This window comes from Solea solea, chromosome 20 (assembly GCF_958295425.1).
Source record: "Solea solea chromosome 20, fSolSol10.1, whole genome shotgun sequence".
Classification (NCBI taxonomy): Eukaryota; Metazoa; Chordata; class Actinopteri; order Pleuronectiformes; family Soleidae; genus Solea; species Solea solea.
The window spans coordinates 5,114,489-5,137,640 of NC_081153.1; the positions used below are offsets into that span (position 1 = coordinate 5,114,489).

The 23,152-nt window shown below is 42.3% G+C and overlaps 2 protein-coding genes across 2 annotated transcripts in view; one reads left to right on the forward strand and one right to left on the reverse strand.

Moving 5' to 3' along the window:
• Positions 1-346: 346 nt before the first annotated feature.
• Positions 347-11,535, forward strand: LOC131447887 (gonadotropin-releasing hormone II receptor-like). Its single transcript, XM_058619964.1, has 4 exons — positions 347-659; positions 2,918-3,458; positions 5,639-5,840; positions 7,131-11,535. Exons 2-4 carry the CDS (start codon positions 2,919-2,921, stop codon positions 7,544-7,546), a joined length of 1,158 nt encoding a protein of 385 aa, XP_058475947.1. The 5' UTR covers positions 347-659; position 2,918; the 3' UTR covers positions 7,547-11,535.
• Positions 11,536-12,020: 485 nt separating this feature from the next.
• si:ch211-57n23.4 (immunoglobulin superfamily DCC subclass member 3) overlaps positions 12,021-23,152 on the reverse strand; it is a 28,008-nt gene continuing 16,876 nt past the window's right edge. Inside the window, exons 7-14 of the mRNA XM_058618511.1 lie at positions 22,367-22,532; positions 20,612-20,862; positions 20,272-20,436; positions 19,300-19,488; positions 17,645-17,758; positions 17,431-17,557; positions 17,229-17,343; positions 12,021-16,873 (exon numbers count right to left, since the gene is read on the reverse strand). Of these exons, the coding sequence (XP_058474494.1) occupies positions 16,805-16,873; positions 17,229-17,343; positions 17,431-17,557; positions 17,645-17,758; positions 19,300-19,488; positions 20,272-20,436; positions 20,612-20,862; positions 22,367-22,532 (1,196 nt within the window). The 3' untranslated portion in view covers positions 12,021-16,804. The remainder of the gene's footprint in view (positions 16,874-17,228; positions 17,344-17,430; positions 17,558-17,644; positions 17,759-19,299; positions 19,489-20,271; positions 20,437-20,611; positions 20,863-22,366; positions 22,533-23,152) is intronic.

Here is a 23,152-nt window from a genome sequence, read left to right on the forward strand (position 1 = left end):
TTTTTCATGTGGTTTTTGGACCTCACAAAGATGTAAACACACACACACACACACACACACACACACACACAATGACAGACAGACAGACAGACTGTGTTCCTCTGCAGAGGAGATAAAAACAACACTCTTTGATATAAACGCAGCTCTGCACAAAGAGTCCATACATGTTCTGGAAATTCTCCAGGATCTCTGTCTGTCTCTCTCTCTCTGTCTCTCTCTCTCTCTCTCTGTCTCTGTCTCTGTCTGTCTGTCTCTCTCTCTCTCTCTCTTTCTATCGTGTCTCTCTGTGTGTCTCTCTCTCTCTGTGTCACCAAGGTGTCTCCTTCCGCTGCAACACCTCGCGCGTCACCCGCGCCTGACGAGCCAATGAGCGTGGGTCCTGCGGCGGCTCGCTGGTTCGTTCTGCGCTCGGTGTTCAGAGGGCAGAGGCCGGCGTGTGATGGAGAGATTAGAGGAGGCTCCGCGCGTCTTTGACTCCTCACACAATGGACAGTGTCCGGGAGACAGTGAGTGGACAGTGATGCTCTAGCACGCTGGACAGCTCCACGCTGCTGCTGCTGCTGCTCCTCTCCTCCTCTTCTTTTTCTTCTTCTTCTTATCCATGTGGTCACCAGCATCACCATCATCATCACCAGCAGCAGCAGCAGAAGCTCATTGAGGTAAGACAACTCATCCAAACTGTGAAATAATGAGCTTTTACTGTGTTTATGTCACTCTGTGTGTGTGTGTGTGTGCGTGCGTGTCAGTGGGGGGTGAGTGATGCAGTGACGCGGGTAATGTGTGTGTGTGTGGTTGGGGGGGCAAAGGAAGTGTAAGGAAGAAGCTGAAGCTTCCACTCTGAATGTGTTTCCTTTATTTCTAAAGAGAGAAACAAATAAAAAACATTATTTTGACGCTTGAGAATCTTATGTCAGGATGTGAGGATGTACCTGTGTGCTGCAACGGGTTGCACCTTCTTTTTTTTTTTTGGCGCAGCAACACAAGTCGACCTGCAAGTAATCAGCCAGAAGAGGGCGCTCTTGCACCTTCTGCACCATGTTTGCTCCAGCAGCATCTCTGTGGCTCAGGTGACAGAAGAGATCACAGGATGAATGCTGTCATTACTGTTTCAGATTTATTTCTTTTGTTATTGACTATATTATTATTTTTTGGTATGCGTTTTAGGGGTATTATAAAGTGCAATGATTGTTTCTTTTATGGTCCTGTTCTGGTGCCGCTGAGAGCACAACGTGCTGCTGCACTTTAAGGAAAAATAGCAGTGAGAGGAAAATCATATTAGGCAAGGAAACAACTGAATGGACAAATGAGAGGGACGTGTGAAGGCCTTGTTTGCATTTGTCCTAAACTACGGGCAGATGAAACAATCATTATCTATTTAAACTATTGAGTTACATTGATCACTCCACATTTAGCCGTGTCCACTTACTGGAAAGCGCATTTAGGTTGTGGGTTGTTAGGGTAGGTTATATACATATATATATATATATATATATATATATGTGTGTGTGTGTGTGTGTGTTGAAAGGGATATGACACACTGAAGTGTTCACAAAACCGAGATGATGTCTGTTCTGTGGCTGTTCGCCCTCCAGTGAAGAGGATATCGCAGAGTGATCGATGAGGTAAAGAAGCCCAAGTGTCAGTTAAAGGCCGGATCGTTGCAATAACTGGATCTGTTCGTGACTCAGTCATATACACAGCCATCGTGTCAATATAGAAGGACATGAGGAGGAGGAGGAGGAGGACGAGGACGAGGAGGAGGATTTACCCGACTGCTTGTAAAATGCTTACTCTTGCCCAAACCAAATTCCATAGAGAAAATGTCTGTTTTTAGCCTGAGGGAGGAAACACAGGAGTTTCTGCTCCATTGTTGCTGCCGTATAAAAGAAACATCACATGTGAACGTACTGATGGAGGCAACAGTAAATCTCTTTAATGTTAATGTAAATTGCTCATTTTCTCTATGGGATTTTGTATGGAGGAGGAAGTGGTTTACACAAACTTTAGTTTCCATCCACAGAAACGCTGTCTCATAGTAAGAAAATGAAATTGGTGTGGATTGTATTAATCGAGCCTGTTGTTAAGTGGCTATATGTGTATATATATATATACATATGGTATGACTGGATGAATGAATTTATGAACAGCTTTATAATAAAGTCCTCAAAAGAAGTCACTGAGACAGATGTGAAATCAGTGGTGCAGCAGCTGTTGTCAGCAGGTTTCTTGGCTCACAGTCGTCAGCAGTGACTGCATCATTTCCATCATTGGGTGATTCAGGGTTTCTTTGAATTGTATATTGTATTATTATTATTATTCTTATTGTTGTTAGGTGCTGACTCATGAGCACTGACTTAGCATTTCCATGAACCACGCGGAACAATCTTTAGGGTGGCCATGGCTATTTCAGGAGGTTAGGGTCGTATTACGCAACCACCGTAATACTTCTTCTTCTCCTCGTAAGGTGGATTACAACTCTTTGTGGTACATAGCGCCAACTACTGCACAGGAGGATTCAAAATGCAACTGGTTCCTTTTGACAAGACGCGGTGCTGTGACGGTTCAATCAGCTGGGGTGGTCAATCAGATTTCAGGGGGTCCAGTGCCACCCCTGCCTCCCCTCTAGCTCCGCCTCTGTCTCTATGTGACCCTGGGATGGACTGACGACCTGAACGGTCCAGAGTGTACACCGCTTTAGGGGCAAAAACTGGTGTAAGAAGACTTTGGTGCTGGACATGAGGGAGTTACAAAGTGGTACAAGCTTCAGATTTATCCAAGTGACAAAAGGCCGTTTAATGGAGACATAAAGTGACCAACATATTCTTAAGTGTCCCAAACTTAAAACAGATAAGAGAAGTGGCTAAAATCTGGTTTCCGTGTTTTATGACTTTGTGTTTCTGTTGTCCCCGTGTCCCAGGATGGCAGGAAACCAGTCTCTGTGGGACTCCACACCACCTGCTCCCGTGCAGGACATCTCCGTCCTCTCCTTCCTCAACGTCTCTGCCCCGCCCACCGCTCCACCCTGGAAGGCCCCGACCTTCACCGTGGCAGCCCGCTGTCGCGTGGCGGCCACGCTGGTGCTGTTTGTCTTTGCCGCCGTCAGTAACCTGTCGGTCCTCATCAGTGTGTGCTGGGGGCGGGGCTACCGCCTGGCTGCGCACCTGCGCCCGCTCATCGCCAGCTTGGCCTCGGCGGATCTGGTGATGACGTTCGTGGTGATGCCCCTGGACGCCATTTGGAACATCACGGTGCAGTGGTACGGCGGGGACATCATGTGCAAGCTGCTGTGCTTCCTCAAGCTCTTTGCCATGCACTCGGCCGCGTTCATTCTGGTGGTGGTGAGTCTGGACCGGTACCGGGCCATCCTCCACCCTCTGGACTCTCTGGACGCCGGGCTCAGGAACAGACGCATGCTGCTCGTGGCCTGGGTGCTGAGCGTGTTGCTGGCTTCCCCACAGGTACACAACGTTCTTAGACTGCACGACAAGATGGTGAACACTCTGTGTCAGACTGTGTAGCAGATACCGTTTAGATCTCGTGTCGCCCGGTGACATTCCTTGTCAACAGGCAACAACAACATTGCGCTAGTAAAGCTACAAACATGCTCGCAGAGAAGCGTCTATGAGAAATATTCAACCGTTTGACGGGATTAAAAAAACCTTGCCCCGTCCACTTTCTGCACTGCTGCTGCTGCTGCTGCTGTATACACACTAACGTTCCCTTAGTCAGGTATGACCGCATATAAATAATAATCAAAAGTTACACACTGCAGCTTTAAATTGCGCTTCTTTCGGCATGTGCCATTCCCCCGGATTAACGTTAATTGTCCCTCATTTTAAGGCTGTAAAAGTTAGATTTATCTGAATCGTAAGAAACAGGTTCAGGTAAGATTAAACTACTAACAGCTCACACATGGTTCCATCTTTAAATTAAAATGATTATACTGACAAAAGAATCATTCATTCAGTCATTAGTATCATTACAGTGTCATTCCACAGCTCTAATGATGAATGTTCAATTCTTTTATCGACAGTATATAATACTGAGGCATTTGCTTTATATAAATAAGGGTAATGTTAGTATATAATGTTGAATTTAATGTTTTTTTCCCCCTTTTCATGTTAAGAAAAAACACTTGATATAGTATTTCTCTTCTCATGGATTAAATATATTCTGTATGTATGATATATTATTTTCATTTTTATTGTTTACACTCGATGAGGAAGGAAGAACAAACGATATCTGTGTGTGTGTGTGTGTGTGTGTGTGTGTACACGCCGCTGACAGAAATAGAACATTATCATATATATTTACACAGATCAGTTTCACATAGTATATACACTGTGCTCCACTGTACTGAAAACAGGATGTGAAAAACAGGGGGGAAAAAAGAGACAGAAGCAAAATTGTCATCATTAATTATGTTACAACACAAATTGTGTAGTTTGGAGTTAATAATCAAAGTGTTTTAAACACAAATGGAGCCGCACACTGGCAGGAGGTTCTTAGCAAAGCCGGCCCAAGGCAGAAGTGAACTAATGATGCTTTTCCATTATCCAGTTCTTGGCTCAACACGTCGTTTTTCTCCTGTCCTGTAGTACGTCTTCAACGTGGGCGAGCTAAGCAGTTATTTCAGTGTACGGAATCATTCAAATCAGTTCATTAAAACAGATTAGTTCAGTACTTCCTGCGTGACACAGTCAGTGAACTAAAACAATGCTAAATGTTGGAGATTAACGCACATTTTAAGGATTTTTAAGTCTTTTTTTAAGCGATGTTCGGTTTGATTCTCGTGACTCTTCCAGTGATGACACTCTCTGACCAATCAGTAACTGGCACATTTTAGTATTGGCTCAGCTCGCCTGGAACCTGAAGTACCAGGTACTGTCTGTGACTAATGTCTAAGGTCATGCTGGAACTGTATAATGGAACAGTGCCATAAGAAGAAGTGTGTGGAGTAAAAACAACAAGAAGAGTTGAAGATTTCCTTATCCTTATCTGTTCTACCACAGTCATTAAACTGGTTTTACTTGTTTAATTCAAACAAAACAGAATTGACACTGGTTTTAGTGTAAATAACATAAATATAATTACATTTATGTCAATAATAGTCGAGCACCAGCTACTCTGAGGTGGTGGGACGGGGGGCGGAGGGTCCCCATAAAGACCTGAGCCGGCCCTACATGTGTAATAATAATTATTATTATTATAATTCCACATGTATATTCTTGTGAGTGACGTTGTGTGGTCACAGTGACCTTCTTCTTCTTCACACTCCTGCTCTAATTGCTAATCACTGTCAGCGAGAGCAGCCCGAGCTGAGCCGCAGTTAACAAACTTCACCTCCATCGTCTTCTACATCTGCTTCCACGACAGCCAGTAACAAGCGCTCGTGTCTTTTATCGACGTCACTGTGAAGGTGCATTCAAAATAAACCAATTTAATGCACGCCATGGAGTCAGAGGCTCTCCTGAACGACATGGTCCTCGGTGTAGTTTGTTTGGATGTAAACAAAACACATTCGTTGTTTAACATGAACAAACTACACTTTTGTTTTTCCCTGTCTGTGTTTGTGTGTTGTTCTCTGTGACTGCATGCACTCATTGCTCTCGTCTCTTACACTCTATTCATCCCTCAGCTGTTCATCTTTCGGGCCATTAAGGCCGACGGCGTGGACTTCACTCAGTGTGTGACCCACGGCAGTTTCCGGGACCGCTGGCAGGAGACGGCATACAACATGTTTCACTTTGTGACGCTGTATGTCTTCCCGCTGCTTGTCATGACTTTCTGCTACACCCGCATCTTCACCAAGATCAATGGGCAGATGCACAAGAGAAAAGGTGTGTGACCTTTTTGCCGGGGGGAGTCAGTCACCGACACAGTTCAAGGATAACTCCGTCGTCAGGAATAACATTTCACTCAAAATAGTACCAGAATAACTGGCCCCTACTTGGCCTTACCATGGTATGGCACGGTCAGGGTGAGTCCACCCACGGCCCAGACCCCGCCTACCAAGTAAAAGGTACCATTTTCATTCAAAGCACAAGTCTGAGTCCGGGCTTTATCATTCCAAACCGAACTGTGCCATGATGGACACACAAGCATTAGATTATCAGACAAACAGACGTCCAGGTCACAACATAATATGTCACAGGTGGGAGGAGCTAATCAGGGTGACAAGGACGATTTTCTGTCCAACTACCTCCCGCTCCATAAATAAAACATTATAAAACCGAAGCTGTGGGCCATACAAAATCTGACCCGAGGGCCGTGATTGGCCTGCGGGCCAGACTTTGGACACGCCTGGTTTAAACCACCAACAGGAACACATCAGTTCACTGGCATTAGCCGTCACAGTCACTCTTTACTGTTAGCAGGAAGCTCGTTCAGCTACAAATTGAACACAGTGACCGACAATAAAAAAAAGAAAAGAACAAGCTGAGCTTGTGAACCCGTCTGCATTTCTGAGACGCTGAACTCCTGATGGCTGAGTCAGCAGTGAGCGATGATGTGTGTGTGTGTATATGATAGAGAAAGGCTTGCACAGTATATGCAGACGTTATTTAAGGTTTTTAAAGTGTGATTCTGTGTTCACATCGAAAGCGGTTTGCTGCGTTTGTCGTGCCGCGGTGTCATTTTGCGCTTTTACCATCAACCCAAGCATTGCTGCACTCTCTGTTATGGAAACGTCTGCAGAGAAGAAACCGTCGTTTTGTGTGGTGTCACAATAACGTAGGGCGAGTTTCACCGCTAGCTTCGTAAATTCTTGGACCGGCGCGAGACGGGCGAAAGCGAAAACATTTGCCAAGAATGTTTTCATTAATCAAAGGACGAAAGTCAGAGTTTCGAAGACACCATCGGATACCATCGGAGCTCCCGAAATTAACGGTGAAACTCGTCAAGAGAAAAATTGTGATGACCAATCAGCGTTGAGAGTCTCCAAATGACGTCACGTACAAACTCCGCTCGGGGAAAGGTATTATTTGTGCCGACACAAATATCGCGTCTCTGCATTGACTTTGTGTGTAAAGTCGTTGCGAGACAAGTTTGCGTTGCGTCCGGCGTGAACACAGCGTCACATTAACAGAACATATGCTCCCGTAGGTTTCACTACGTTGTTTTATCTGCAGATGGCGAGCACTGCCTCAGACGCAGTGGAACAGACATGATCCCCAAAGCTCGGATGAAGACTCTGAAGATGACCATCGTGATCGTCAGCTCCTTCGTCATCTGCTGGACGCCCTACTACCTGATGGGGATCTGGTACTGGTTCCAGCCGGCGATGATCCAGCACACGCCCGAGTATGTCCACCACATACTGTTTGTCTTTGGCAACCTGAACACGTGCTGCGACCCCGTCATCTACGGCTTCTACACGTCGTCGTTCCGCGCCGACATCGCCGACGTGGTGGCGTGCTGCCGCTGTCGCCGCGGCAACAACGCCTCGCCTCGCTCTGAGGATGGCCTTTCCGCTCGCAGAGCCGGAGCCCCTGGGGAGATGGAGTCTGATTTGAGTTCAAATCAGCACAGCGGGAATCCGAGTTAAACAGCGGAGGCCGAGAGATTAAAGCCGTGCGACGACAGTGTTCTCTGCTGTCAGAGTCGCACCACACACAAGCACACAGGCTCTTCTTTTTCTAGGTGTTTTGAATTAGGATAGAGCATCTTTCCTCAACTTAGCTGCAATATCAGAACATCATTGTGCCGAGGCCTGGGAGACACCACCCTGACGGCCAGCAGGCGGGCAATTAATGACCATCCGTGGTGGTCCCTGTTGGGGCAGGATTATTGACCTTTGTCAGCATCTTAAAAGGAGATCTGCTAATGGCTTTTTGGCTGATTTAGCATATTGCATAAGCTCATAGTCTCAGTGGGAGAGATGACTGTGATTAGCTGTTGAAATCCGGGCCAGTTTAGAAGACGCAAAAGGAAGCAAATGACTTAGAGCAGAAAAAACAAGGCTCTACTTCCATGTCCTTCATTATTCAATTTTGACACATTAACGTTGATATGATGTGATGAGCTGGGAAAGTAATGCCGTTATGTTGCCGCTCTTTGACCGCTGTGGTGGTGTATCCTAAGCCGTAGCAGTCGTCAAATGGCTCCTCATGATGTGCTGCAAGACCTACGAGTGCCAATACTTTTGTCGTAATACTTTAATCTAACCACACTGATTCGGTTTGAACTATGCAGCACACAGTAGGTGCCGTCTTTGAGTCGGTGTGGTGGGCTGTGACACAGGTGGAGGGGCAATGCTTCCCGAACCCTGCAATCTAATCTGAGGTAGATATAAAACACTGTGTTTGATTTGCTACACACTGAACCTTTAAATTCAAAAACCACATAGAGATGTTACTGTTGTGAAAATATGGTTTAGGTCATTTCTGTTGTCTTTTCTGAAGACTTTGAATGTATTTTATGCAAACGATCGGCTTAACGAGAGATTAATTTTGTATTTATTGTTCATTTTCTGGTCAAATTTGTGTGTATTTTATCAAATACATTTTATAGAAGGGAGTTAAGGGATACAAACAAACGTACCACAAGCACAGTGACATCTTAAATCCTTTCGCGTAAGCGCTGACTCAATGAAAATAAGGGAGTGAAGACAACAAAACTTGAGACAATAATTCACCAGGAAATCAAAAGCTGGATGCAGATTAAAAGGAAGTGACAGTGGTTGAACAGTGAAACTAATCAGCAGGTCATCTGAGTGGCAGGAAAACGAACAGGAAGTGAAGGGAATGAGAGAAACAAAGTAAAACAGGAGATAATGAATAATGTGACCGGTGTCATTTCTTTACCCCTCAGTGTTTTAAACTCAAGTTAAAAAGGGGATATCTGGTATTTTTGACCTCAGTGGGTGTGATGCATTCACTGACACTCGTAAAAATCCGCTTGCTCACTCTCCTCTCACAGCATTCGGTGGGGACGTGTGTCCCCATGAGTATTTGGAGAACGCCAGATTGTCTTTACCAATATTAGAGACAGGACAATTGGTGCCGTGAGAGGAGGGCGGACTCTCTGACGCATCCACAAGCCATTTATTGGACAAAACAAGCACTTTTTATGGCTATAACAGAGATTACACTGCAGCCATTGCTGCCTGAGGCGATCTACTGGACCAATTGTGAAACTTTTTGTAAGAACTATTGACGCAGGGCCCAGGACGACAAATACCACAATTCCCACCAATTTTACACCAATGAATATGGCCTCATTTTGGGAGCAGCACATGAGTATATGCAGTATATGGAGCCGATGTGGAGAATGTGAGACACATCTTACACTCTGGCCTTTATTATTATTATTCTTATAATACGTATTCAAGCATAAGCAGACACAATTGCTGCTGGATTTACTTGACGTGTACCCACTGAAAATCTAAGGTACTTATACACATTAGATATGTATATAATATATATATAAAACACAGACACGAAATTGATGTCAAAACTTCTTATCTCTTTCAGTCCGAGAAGAGAATGTTGCTACTTAAACTTAAAAAGTGTCGGGTGTTAACACTACCTCCAGAAAAAAGAAAAGCTGTTTTCAGACTTGAGCTCCGCGTAATGTCTGGAGGATGCTCAGTGTGATGCTCGCATACGAAGGATGCAGCAGGAAGCAGTGTTGGGGAACCATTACCAATAATGAAAACCGCTTATGACGTTTCTTGTAAATGATCTTGTTGCAAAAGGAACAGGAATAAATGGTTACAGGACACGTGTGAAAGTGTGACCCTAACACGTTACGTACTCCCAACACTGTCCGCGTAACGGCTCGTGGCTCTGTCTGGTTCCTCCAGTGTCTCTCTCTTCCTGCTGAGTTCTCGTGTGTGACCTCACTGGCAACATTATCCAGAGATTATTCTGAGGAGCCAGCAGGAGAAATCTGAAGAATCTCCGGAGGGACTCGTGCAGACATTTGCGTTCACACTCAGAGGCCTCTCGGGACACACTCTCGCGCTCTCTCTCTCTCTCTCTCCGTGCATGTCTGAAAGCAGCTTAAGACTACTTAACAAGGTAATTACTGTAATGCTGCATGGCTGATTGTTTCACGGATTGATGTTTTTCTTTTTTAAATTGTATAGAGAGCAATAGAATGTAAAAGAGTAATTACTGATGAAATATTCATTCATTCTTGAGATTTATATGCACAAAGTTGCCAGTATTGAACATGTTGTTGGTCGTCATAGACAGAAGCTACACTTTGTTACTGAAGCATATACATCATTACATATATGTGCACTCTATATGAAACATATACACATTCAAGAGGCACTTTATTAATAAACACAGAGTTAATACAGAGTAGGCTTTCAAAAAAGCCCAGCGTCAGTTCTGACTGCATCATCTCCTGGATTCACGTGTGGGGACTGTCGTGTTTGGTAAATAATTAATTTATCATCTAATGCTTTATCCTCCACATGAGGGTCGCAGGGTTTGGGTGGCTGGTGCAAATCCCAGCTGATGAAGGGCGAAAAAGCGGGGTTACTGTTCACTCTCACACATAACGGTCAATTTAGAGTTTCCAACTGCACGTTTTTGGACGTGGAGAAAACCCACAAACAAAGTTAATCTTCCAACCTCCCACAAATCCACCAGCAACACATCAAACACCCTATTTTTAAAGGTTTACTAGCACAAGCTCGAGATATCCACAAGCAATCTGATTGTGAGTGGTTCAAGGGACATCCACAGGACGTAGCGATGATCCGGCCTCTTATAATGGAACCTTCTGTGCAGGACCAATCAGTTTCCACCCCACGCGGTGTTCAATCAAGCATTCACACCTGCAACCCATCACACACTCACAACCCAAGGACAGGGGTGTGACATTTCTGATTTTCTATGGCTTTATCCTCCAGATGAGGAGTGTCCAACTTCATGGTTTTTGGACGGGAGAAAACCCACAAACAAAGTTTACAAGGAGACTCCCTCTCTTAACCTCCCATGAACCCACCAGCAACACATTAAACACACAGTTTTTAAAAGGTTTACTCGCACAAGATGTCTGCAAGCAATCTGACGGTGAGTGAGTCAAGGAAAGTCCACTGCAGCTAGTGGACGATCCGGCCTCTTATACTGGAACCTTCTGTGCAGGACCAATCAGCTCCCAGGATCCACCACACACCTGTTGTTCAATCAAGCGTTCACACCTGCAACCCATCACACACTCACACAAAGGAAAGGGGCGTGACATTTGTCCCCCAGAGAAATGTTTGATACAACAGGAATGCTAAAGTTACGTATTCCCTCATGTTATGTCATATGTAGGATCTGAAGTGGATGTAGCAAAGTCAGAAAACTGTGACCAGAAAGAGAATGTTACTGGTCGGTATCTGGGTTACTGTAGCCTTTCCATCAGCTCCAACCAATCTGATCGTTGTGTTTTCCTAATAAAGTGCTCATTTAATGTGACTATACCAACGTTATTACTCTCTTGTAAGCAGGTGTGATGTTATATATAAATATATATATTCAACACAGTCTCATAAGTCTTATATTTGCTCAATAAAAGATGTCCTGGAAAATACTCTTGGTGTGAAATACTATTATGTGACAATAGTAGTTGTAGTAGTAGTCATTAGGGCTGAAACAAGTCCTGGATTAATCGATGACTGACCACTTCTAACATCTCACGGACAATTCATCAAGAAAATCATTGGCAGATTAATCAATTGTGAATACAGTATATAAGACATGACATAGATAGACTAAGAGTTCTTCCATTTGTTCTTATGTAGTCTGTTGTTTGGCTGATGTTTTGCAATTTCTTTTGCAAGTTTCATGACTTGTGACCAAAAATCCGCTGCATCTCTAGGTGAGAATTTTGCCTGAAATTAGCCTTCATGGGAATTACGTATTACGTGACTATTGGTGACGCATGTCAAAAAAAAATGTAGTTTAAGAGGAAATATGTTGTGGTCTATGGGAAGAATCCAGTACACACTGAATTAGGCAACAAAGGATAATAAAACATCATCATAACAAAATAAAAGAGAGATTTAGAAACATGAATTAAACAAAATGTCTTTATTTGGTTTTAGGCAAGTTGGGTTGTGAAGAGAGAGAGCGAAAAGGCAGAGTGAAGTCTGACATTAGAGACGTCTGCAGTTGCACAGAGACCAAGCTGTTTGGTAGGAAAGCTGAAAATACTGCTTTTAAACTTTTAAAATAGCTTAGTTAATAAAATTATACCACTTTTATTATTTGTTTTAAATTCAATATTAACACAATTCAATTTGACATAATTTAAAAAGGAACATTTTAATCCCAGGTTATTTCTGCTAAAGTAACAAACAGTAATGGTTTGTTCTATGGTCATTATTATTTGTATTATTATTTATTATTATTTTTTTAAAATAAATGTTCGGCTTCTAGTGCAGCTAGATGGGTAGCTTAAAGGAACTGGAAAAACTAAATTCTCAATAAATATAAGTTTTTGTTTTTAATGAGCTTTTAACTACATTTTCAAGTTAATTACTAACAGTGGAAGCCCTGAGGCTAAATAAATAAGCTTATAGTTCACACAAATCACAAAAACAATCCTCCCCTACATTACCCAGTTTTTCCAATTGCAAGTATAATGAGTCAATTTACAGTCTGTAAACTGATGTATTCAAACAACAGAAATCTAAATAATTAGGCTGGTAAACCTCAGTAAAATTGGCAGAATCCAAAATATGACACTGTTTTTGTGATTTGTGCGAATGTTCTACATTAAACTGATAAAAAGATAAATATCTAAACATGAAAAGAAGTCAATGAAGTCACAGCTTGGTCTCCGTGTTTCCTCATGCAGCGCAACCACAGTCAGTCAATCCTGACCTTTCCACGTTACCTAAAGACCAAGTACACAACCTCAGTCTTTACAGTGTAAAGCTTTCATTTTGCAGTTGCCATCAGTACACCAGTGGAAAGCTTTGAGAACATTATTAAAGCACTGTTTCTCATTGGTACTAGCAGCCAGTTTCTACATTCCTACATTTTTTTTTCCCTTTTCTTATACTTCTTTGTTCCCTATAATAAACTGACTCTTCAGGGCAGAAAGCAAATTTGGCTAAAAAACAAAATGTCTCTTGAAAACTCATCACAAAGCAATCCTAAGATCCTTTTTTTCCTTACACATGTCAAAAAGAAACAGCAAAATGTTGAACTTATCATAATGAATGGCATCAATTCTAACAATAATTAATAATTACAATAAAAACCTTTTTGTAAAAAAAGAGTGAACACTTGTGGCACCTTTTCCTGTGCACAACAGGAGGAACGCAATAAGACTCAAATGAAAAGAGACAAAGGAATGGTTCAAAAAAGAAGTTACAGATTCTTTCCCTTTTAAAAAAAACTAGCTCAACAACTACACACTTAATTCTCACTATATAAAACACTGACTTTTTCTCAGTCATCCATATCAAATACACTTTTTTGGCATCGCGTTAACGTCATTCAGCTGTGTAAAAAATAAAAGAATAGAAGGGCACAGGCCCTGAGGTTTATACTGCTGTTTTGAATTAACCTTTCATACTCATATAAAACATTAAGATAAACCTTGAGGAACATTAAAGCTTGAGGCAACACACACTTTTGACCCATCAAACACTGTATGAACTTCTGTGGTCATTTAACAAGAGGCACATTTTCTCAGTTTTTTGTTAGCAGTGGTGAATATTGACATCACTCCATTTAGCATATTAGCGTCATCATCTGGTTGGCTATGGCTAATATTTTGGGTGCTGTTGCCAATGTATAGATGTATAAATGTATATCCAGGCCCAGACTGGTGTTTTCTGTTTGCCTTACACGCTTAACACTTCTTAAAAAACAACGTGGGACGCAAGAATGGACTCACAGTTGAGAGACGACTTTTACAACTAGATGTTTCTTCACAGCTAGCAGGTTTACGAAATTCGGTTTACTGCAGGCTAACGAAATCCTGTTCAGTCGTGATCGGTCAAACTCGAAACCAGGAGTCTAAGGCAAGCCGGGTTTTTTTAATTACTAGACAGGATATTCACTACCGATATCTGCAATGTCATTCTTACTAGTCAAAACTATAATATAATACAATATAATTTTGACACTTCAGTTTTTGCTAGTAAGACTCAAACTGGTCATAATTCAAGTTCAAAATATCTTTAATTATCCTCATTTTATATCTACAGTGTCCTTTTTAGACATAATGACGTTTTAGATATCTGAAATTGGAATGAAATACGTCTAAAATTCAGCTACAGATATCCACAACTGAATTGTAGATATAAAAAATGCCAAACCCCATACACTTGAATGGCAAAACTAGTTTGAATCTCTCGAGTAAAAACCTGAAATACGGATATACATTTTGACAAATAATTAAATTACGGATATCTGTGAGGTCATTTTGGCTAGTAGAAACTGAATTATAAACACCTGTGACACCATTTTCACAGATATCTGTAAGTCAGACAGTCAAACTTGGTGATTAAATGTTAAAACGGCTTTCTGGCAACAAAATCTTGTCCCAAAGACTCTGTATATTTACACTAACAGGCAGGTTTTTAGAACATTTGCAGGTAAGTTATTTTGTGGTGTTCATTTTGTTGTGCTACAGCTAAGCTAGCTGCCTAGCTACACAGTGGTGTTAGCAGTGTAGCTACTGTTCCCTGTTTGGTTGGTAGTTCAGAGACGATAGCTCATTTTGTGTGTGTATATTTCTGCCCATTAAGACAGAAATAATTCTGTGTGTAGATGTTTATATTGTAAGCTGTTTTTCTTTGGTTATTGACATTGAATCTAAAAGTGTGGCTCCATTTAAATCTGCTGCCCTCAACGTTCACCTACTGTTTGCTCTCCACACACATACATCATATTTCCATGCTCACACGCATGTTTCTGTGCTTTGGCTATGAGGACATGAAAAGGTTAAAACTGGGAATGTTAAAATGTAGAGGTATTTGGTTACATATTTCTTAAAAATTAGCTAAATAGTTGGCACAAACTTACCTACTTAAAAATAGAAAGCAAGTATTCCTTATACTATTGACATAAAAGTCCTTTTTTAAAATATTTGACATCTTCATTTGGTCATTTTAAAAATGAAATGTTAGAATAAACAAAATACAGTTCCATGTTGAAGGCGTACACCTGGAATAATTTCCAAACTAAAGCAAGTGACAAACGGTATATTATTTTTTTTAAAGAAAGAAATAAAATGTTATGAAATTATGAGGTAAATCTTTTGTTTTTGGCGCGGGTTCTGTTAAAGCACTTTAAACACAGGTGACTCCTTCGAACAGGAACAGTCCAAAACTGTAAGAAAATGTAGTCTCTCTTAAAAGAACATTTAAAAGTAAACTAAAGAAAACCGTCAAAATGTCTACATCTTTGGGTATCATTCAACTTGGTTTTCATACAAGAATTTCTTTTTTTTGGGATAGGCTGACACGGTGAGACGCAAGCCTTGTCCGTGCATTCAGGCAAGCATCACTTTTAAACTTCCTAAGCTGCCAACTCAGGGTCTTTGAGGTCCCAGGGTGACCGATTTGGCATCTGGAGAGTTAACTTGGCAGCGTGGCGCCAAAACACGACTCATCTTCTTTGTGCCATCAGGTTTGTGCAGACCAAACGGGCACTCTGCACTTGTTTTCTTCGATGGACATCATAGAAAAACATGGAACGCGTAGGCTTCAATGTTCAGGTAACAGTCTACGCTCCCATATTTTCTATGTGCTGCATCCTCTGCACAAAATGTGTTTTTGGAGATTCACTTCATATTTGAAAGCCACGGCTGTGAAACAGTGACGATCGGGGACTCAAGGCAACAGGGCCTCCTTGACATTTTCCGGTGTCGGAACAGAAAAGACTTGTTGTTGGTGGAAACAACAGGCGACCTGGCTTGAACTAGTTCAGGCTCATGGAAATCTCCGTTACGGTAAGGCTTCAGTTGGTGGCAGTGGAAGTCAGGCTCTGCCGTGGTTATGCTCTCCACGGTGGTCATCCTGGTAGGCACACTCTGGACTGGCCTGGTTGGCAGCCTGCACGGAACACTGGCATTGGCACTGGTCAAGTAACTAGGTGAAGGTTAAAAAGGTTTTTTTGGTTGAGGTAGGCTGGCACAAGCAGCATCAACAGGCTAACATTGGCCTCAACTATGGCTCGGACATTCTTGTCAGACTGAGGTAGCTTTCTTTGGAAGATATGTATACAGAATGCTTGTGTACATGATTCTTCTAAATGGCTTGTACTGTCACTTCTACTCGGACTCTCACCTCTGTAAGGCGCTCACAAAGGCAGCTGTGTTTCTTCCCTTTCTTATTGCAGAGAAATTGAAGGCAAACTCGATGAGAGATCTGACACAACAGACTCATTGGCCCAGTCACTTTAAATTATTTGGCTTCATTTTGGTGTTTTTAAGACGGTAAAACACGTCACGTATCCACTCGCCTGCGGAAGTCTGGGGAATAATATATTTTGGTTATGGAGCAGACTTCCACTGGCAGAAGTGACAGCGAGTGTTTGTGCACACAAAAAGAATTTGACTGGGCCTAATCTGGAGTGACAATGCTTTCTGAAGGCTTTGTCAACATGCACACGTGCATGTGCACAGGCAGTAAAGGCAATATGCTTTGGTTCAAGGTAGGGTTGGAGGTGTAGTGGGTACAGTATTCTGTTATAGTACTGTGGGGTGGGGGGCACTGGGGTTATAGCAGCAGGTTTTGGGGGGGGAGACTAAACCTTTGACTGGACTCTCTAAAGGGGCAGGGGTGGGTAGGAAGGGGAGGAAGTTGGAGGGGTGTTAATGTTGCTATTCTTGACCAGTGTTAGCCAGTGCTTATGCCAGGCAAACCTGACGACTCCGGCTCCACGATGACCTGGCACTGAGAGACCACCTGAGTCACAGCAGCAAGACAGGGCGAGACAAGAGAGAAGGAATCAGACGTTGTTCAAGTGTGGGAAAAGAAAATACAATATGATTATACAACAGGCTCAATAGTGATAGGCATGTGTGGACCTCTGAGGACCTCTTATTTAATAAAATAATTTGGTCTAAAGATGCCACGAGCAACGTTTGCTTGGTAAGATATCAGAAAACAATGTTTCAAATATGTAAATATGTGGTGTATGTCCTATCAAAGCTACTGGAACCTATTTTAGTTTTGTGTTGTGGATTTGATAGTTAATGTTACGGGATTGTAAAGGAAAAGCAGATGACGTGGTTAAAGAAGGTGGAACGCAGTCGACTACCTGAGGCACTGACTCCACTCTGTGGCACTTTGCGCCGTCTTTAGCGTTTCCATTGTGTCCTGCGTTGTTCCTCGGCACAGACCAGCTGTCCTGAGTCCCCTTGCTGCAAAAAAGGCTACAAACAGGGTCCGGTTATGAATACACGTCCTTCATAAGTGAACATGCATGATACATGAAGGGGAGTCAGAGCTGTGGGTTCTACCTGCGACGGTATCCAAACATGAGGAAGAGAACGCAGAAGATGATGCAGGCGGTGCCGATGTGGATGCCAATGACGATGCTGCCCAGAGAGGCCTCTCCGTCCCTGCACTGACACAGACTGTCCCCACCTGGAGACAAACACAGAGCTAATGTGATATACGACTTCACTATATATCTAAAAATCTTAAAACAGGACCGTGTGTGATCACACTCACCAGTGCTTTGGTCACTGCTGCCCTCATCTGCCAGTGACACCAGTCTCTTGGAGCAGTCGCTATCCCCGTTTCCATTGTAGGCCACCAGCTTAATTTCATACACTGCCCCCGGTTCTGAAACAGAAGCACGACATCCAGCGTCAGTGACGAGTTTGAGGATTTGTGGACTGAGGTGAACATTACTGCTCTGTACAGCTTTACTGAAGCGTAACCAGAGTCTGGAACTCCTGAGTTCACATTGATTACTTCACAGCAGTTTTGGATTCTGTCTAAAACCCTGACTGTTGTAAAAAGGGACACGTACTGTATCCGGCACAGACGGACGGTGTGTTGTACGGAAAATAAAAGGGCACAAACGCGGCTACGTAAACGATTATTTTTCAAGTGATTCAAGCAGCGTGCAGGTACTTCACGGTCTCTTTATCCTCACACTGTGTACACAGTCTGCTCACTCACATGTGAGGAGGGCACCGGCTGAGGAACAGCGTCTAATTTGAGAGTCAAGTAGAGTAATTGATTGACTCTTAGCAGCTCGTTGATTGAGCCCAACTCTTGTGGGAAATGAAGTGCTCTGGTAAACGACAGGAACCCGGAGCATGTCATTAGCTTACAAACACATCAGGTTTGTCATTTCTGACAGCTGCCTATTAGATGGGAATGCAGAGTCAACCATTCCCAATTATCAATTCCCTCAATCAGTAGAGTTTCCACACCACGCAGTGGAGCATGTGGCCGGCCCCCTTTTCCTTTCACCCCAACCTGTCTGGGCAGAGAGCTGCACATTTTTGAGAGTTCTTCTTGTTAAAATTAGAGTATTTTCTCTCCACTGATGCCACTAGTGTGTGCTCATTGTGTGAACTGGTGGGTTATTAATTGTCTCTCTATAATATTGTACAGGTTACTGCCTTACTACATACAGTGCCTAGAGATGTTGTATGATGAGATTTGGCGCTATACTGTACAAATAAAACTGAATTTAAAATTGAATTAACCACAGCTACAGCTCTACTGCTCGTGTATCCTCTACATTTTCACACAGACTATCTTGTTCAGGCAGTTTGCCAGTTGATTTCTCCACTAGGCAGGTTCATCTCTGATTCTGTACCCACATACTAATACATATACGTAAATAGACTGGTCAATCAACACCTGCCAATTAATGCACTCACTGTACCCTTCTATACTTATTAATTCTACTGTATTATGCAGTAATTTCGGGGTTACTGTTTATATATCATGGTCAACACATAAACCCAGCTGGCAGTCAGTGCCAAAATGTGCTTAAGCTGACCTGGTTAAGCACCTTGTTTCCTTAGAGAGAATAAAACAAAAAGAGCTAACACAGTGTAGCTGACGTCCTCCTCCTCCTGTTCACATTATTTTGTCGGTGACAAGGTTAAGAGTGTTGCCGTGGTTACAGGTCTTGAGCCCAGAAGTGTTAATGCAAACAAAGGTTGGTGGAGGAGCAGGCGCTGCTCTACCGACATCAAGACAAAGAGGGAGCGATGTGATGAGGTTGGAAATATTTATGGTTTCAGCCTACAGCCCTGATGCATTCTGGTACATCGGTGACATTTTAAACAGGTCACAGAGTGTGTGACGACTGGAATGAGAGCGTGTCATTTACAGAGCAGCTCAAGGGTTTCCACACTCACCCAGGTTTGAGATGATGTGGGCATTGACGTGATGCGGCAGCTGGACCGGTCCCTGGAAGTCCGAGTGGGGGACTTTGCGGTAGGACAGCCTGAAGCCCTCAGCTTTGCCGGCCTTACTGGGCAGCTCCCACAGAACCTGCACCGCAGTGGAATTCACCACTTTGGTGAAGAAGGTGGGAGGGGTCGGCACTGTGCGGGGAGGAATGAGAGATGAGGTCACGGATGAGAGAAACAGACTTAACCGTTCTCAGAGGAGCTGATGAAAGGAGCAAACTGTCGTCAAGACAACTAAAGACTGCTTGGTGCCCTACGAGGCTGAGGCTTCCTGCAGCAACACGGGCCTGATTCCTGCTTACTGTCCTCCACTGTGTGTCTGACCACACATTTATCTGTCCATCTCATAAATGAAAGCTAAAAAATGCATAAAAATATCTTTCAAATTGAGAGTTAGTCTATTGTAGGGGTCTCAAATTCAAATGACAAATGACTCGAAATAAAAGCAAGTGTTCAGTGGTTGGTGAGCAATATGATCCTAAAATTACATGAAAATAACAATATTAGTCACAAAATTCAAAAGAATTTCAAAATAAAAGTGTTTCTTTTGATATGGGTAAATATATAGCTCATAATAAAAATGTATTTATGACCAAAAAATTTATCTATTCATTAAAAAAAACCATACAGAAATAAGTCAGTGTAAGTTGATAATATGTGGTGGACCAAAGTAAATCTATTGGAGGGCCGTATGTGGCCCAGGGATCACGAGTTTGAGACCTCTGGTCTAGTGAAACAATGAAACAATGAAAAAGGGAAATTTTATGAAAGTAAACCTGTGTAATGTTCACGCATATGTTGAATAAACCTGGTGTAATATACCTTTTTTCAGAGCTGCCATTTTTACAATTATATATAGTTAGTTATATAGACATCTAAACGTGTCGTGTCGCGTTGCGTTGCACTCTGGACTCTCACCGTCGCCCAGTGTCGTCTCCACCACAGTGTGCGACTGCTGACTGGCTCCCAGAGGAGAGTAGGCCTTCAGGTAGAGGGAGTAGGTGGTGGCTGGTTCCAGGTTGGTGATGTCATGCTTGAAGGTGCCTTTACTGATGGCTTCCTGCAGCTCCAGAGTGTCCGGCTCTGAGATTTACACACATTATAACAATAAAAATGATCACATTTCAGAAATGATAATATAGTACTAGTTTAGTAATAATGCCATGACTATATGGATTTTATCATTATATTAACTCCGTGCCAAACTATTAGAATGTGGTTTGTGACGTGGGGTCTGTGTTTCCACACAGACACTCACCGCCGATCTTGCGGATGTGCAGGACGTATCCGATGATGCCGTCGGTGACCTCTGCTGGCGGCTGATCCCATGTGATCTGCAGGACGTTGGTGGTCAGGGCGCTGGCTCTGAAGCCCTCGGGGGCAGCGGGCAGGTCTTTACCCTGGACCACGGCCAGACGGGCGCTGGCCTGGTTGGTCCCGGCACTGTTTTCAGCGATGCACTGGTAGATGGCCTCGTCCTCTGACGTGATGCGGGTCAGAGCCAGAGTGCTGCAAACAAGAGAAAACACACAGCTGCATCACATGACTGATACTGATGCTGCTGCACTGACCTCAGACCAGTGGAGGTTAAAGTGATCAGATTTACTTTAAATAAAGAACCAACAAGTAATGTAAAAAAATACGCTATCACAAATGTAGTCCCTTCTCTGATTGATATACTACTACTAATATTAGATATTACTACTACTACTACTACAACAAATACCACCACTATTAATTCTACTATTATTACTATATTACTACTTCCGCAATTTACATCACTACTACAGCCACTGCTTCTACTACTGGTACTAAAACAAATACTACTACTACTACTACTATTATTACTACCACAACTTACACCACTACTAATACAACCACTACTTTTACTACTATTAATGCTATTACTAATACAACTGGTACTACTATTACCACAACCACTACTTCTTCTCTGGATACTACAACAAATACCACAACCACTACTACTACTACTACTACTACTACTAATACTACTACTACTATTACTATCATTACCACCACCACCACTCACCACTACATTACACTACACTACTACATTACTACTACCACAAATTACACCACTACAACTACTATTTCAACCACTATGAATGCTACTACTACTACTACTACTACTATTACTACCAACACCACCACCACTACTACTACAACAAACATTGTTACTACTACTATAATAATATTATTTTTAAAAGTCCGGATCTGGCAGTTTCACTTGCACATTATTACATGATAATGATCATAATCATAATAATCACAATTATAACATTTGACAGAATATTCAAATTCAATCAAAAATCGAAAGATTACAATTCTGTTAAAATCTAAGAAAAGAAAATGATTACAATTAAAGAAGTGACTTAAAACAAACTGAGTCAGCTGACCTTGTATTTGTGTAACATCATTAATACTAATCGTTGACCTACACTTTTTTATATCTCAAGGTCACCACGAAAAAAAGTGTTTTGGTTTGATGTTATTGTTCAGTCACAGACCACAGGTTCTTTCATGGTGCTGCCCCCATGTGGTGCAACTGTAAAAATGCAAGGTAAACCCCCCCCGAACAAAGCCTCTGCTGTTTGTTTGAGGTGAATTTACTTATATACTATATTGTGAGTAAGTTTGTTCCTGCTACTCTCTGATGTTTGTGTTTGGTTTGCTCTCATGAACACATGATTCACTGCATCATCAGCACAATGACTGCATGCAGACACAGCACTGCTGCTGCTGCTGCTGCTGATATTTCAGTTATTAATCAATATGTGATGTCATGATACCCATAATTGTATCAGGTTACGTTGCCTGGGTAACGTCCTGCTGTTACTGAGCTACTTTTCAGGTAAAATCACTTAAATCTTACGTCATGTGACATTAAGTGACTTTCTCTTTCCTCTGCAGATTCACAGTGAATGTTTCATATTCATGTGTTCATATTCAATGTTTTTTTTATTTATGTCACAGTACAAAGACCTCTCTCTACCTGTTGTTGTTAGTCAGTTTGACGTTGTGTCCAGGAGTCAAGACTTTGCCATTCTTCAGCCAGATGAGGTGAGGCTCAGGGACACCCTGGGCCACGCAGCTGAACACAGCGCTGCCCCCTGCTGTTTTGGACACAGACTGCGGCCACTGCAGGAACTCAGGGGGAGCTGAAGAGCAGAGAGAGGAAGATAAAGAGAAAAAGAAGAAGAAGAAGAAGGGGTAAGACACACGTCACAATAATCACAATTAAAAACTGTGTGAAATTGCTTGCCAGACAGAGACTGTTGCTACCGTTACCATGTGGTGTCTTGTTTTTCGTCCACAAACCACAAATGATTGAGTTTTAATGATTTCTTTGTTACATGGTGCAAAGAAACCAGGAAATATTCACATTTAAGAAGCTGAAACATCTGAAAACTATGACTTTTTTGACCGATTTTGGACATCATACTGTATCTAGATATTTAACATAAGATTGAAGCCAAAAGGCTCATTTTCATCATTTGTTCTTTTATAAATAAGAATAGGTTTGATGAATAAAACATCACAACAATAACAGACAGCTTTACAGTTGATGCTGAATTGTGATAGCAGCTTTGATTTTCCAGTAACCAGGTTTTTAAGTGTTTATTTTGTTTTTTTTCTCCTAATAAAAACAGTGTATTATGACAAAAGTCTGAGGGAAATACACAAAATACTATCTTCAGACAACCATGCCAAATATAGACCTGAAAATGTATGGATTACATTCAAATTAAATGGTTTATAGCTCAATTTGTCTAATTTA

Coding starts and splice junctions, on each gene's coding strand:
- LOC131447887 (XM_058619964.1), top strand. CDS start 2,919: ATGGCAGGAAACCAGTCTCTGTGGGACTCCACACCACCTGCTCCCGTG. Junction 3,459..5,638: donor TGTTGCTGGCTTCCCCACAG/GTACACAACGTT, acceptor TTCATCCCTCAG/CTGTTCATCTTTCGGGCCAT. Junction 5,841..7,130: donor GCAGATGCACAAGAGAAAAG/GTGTGTGACCTT, acceptor TTTTATCTGCAG/ATGGCGAGCACTGCCTCAGA.